The 242-nt window shown below is 54.5% G+C and overlaps 1 protein-coding gene across 1 annotated transcript in view; it reads right to left on the bottom strand.

Moving 5' to 3' along the window:
* Positions 1-166, bottom strand: part of LOC103809300 (acidic mammalian chitinase-like) — a 2,202-nt gene extending 2,036 nt beyond the window's left edge. The window contains 1 exon segment of the mRNA XM_009082130.1: positions 11-166. Coding sequence (XP_009080378.1) covers positions 11-160 — 150 coding nt within the window. The 5' untranslated portion in view covers positions 161-166.
* Positions 167-242: the final 76 nt, after the last annotated feature.

Here is a 242-nt window from a genome sequence, read left to right as displayed (position 1 = left end):
CCCCCTTGACCAGAACGGTGAAGAGACCCTTGTCCTGGGCTGGGCTGCCCCTGGAGCCAGGGTATTCCCAGTCAAGGTCCAGACCATCAAACTGGTACTGGCGCAGGAACTTGATGACAGACTTGATGAAGGTCTGGCGGTTCTGAGCAGAGGAAACCATGGTAGTGAACCTGGGCAAGCAGAGCAGAAGAGAATTGTTTGTTTGGAGTCTTCCCCCTCTCCTTCCCTTGCAGGGCAATATT

Source organism: Acanthisitta chloris, unplaced genomic scaffold (assembly GCF_000695815.1).
Source record: "Acanthisitta chloris isolate BGI_N310 unplaced genomic scaffold, ASM69581v1 scaffold22849, whole genome shotgun sequence".
NCBI lineage: Eukaryota > Metazoa > Chordata > Aves > Passeriformes > Acanthisittidae > Acanthisitta > Acanthisitta chloris.
This window is presented reverse-complemented; position numbering and strand designations above follow the sequence as displayed.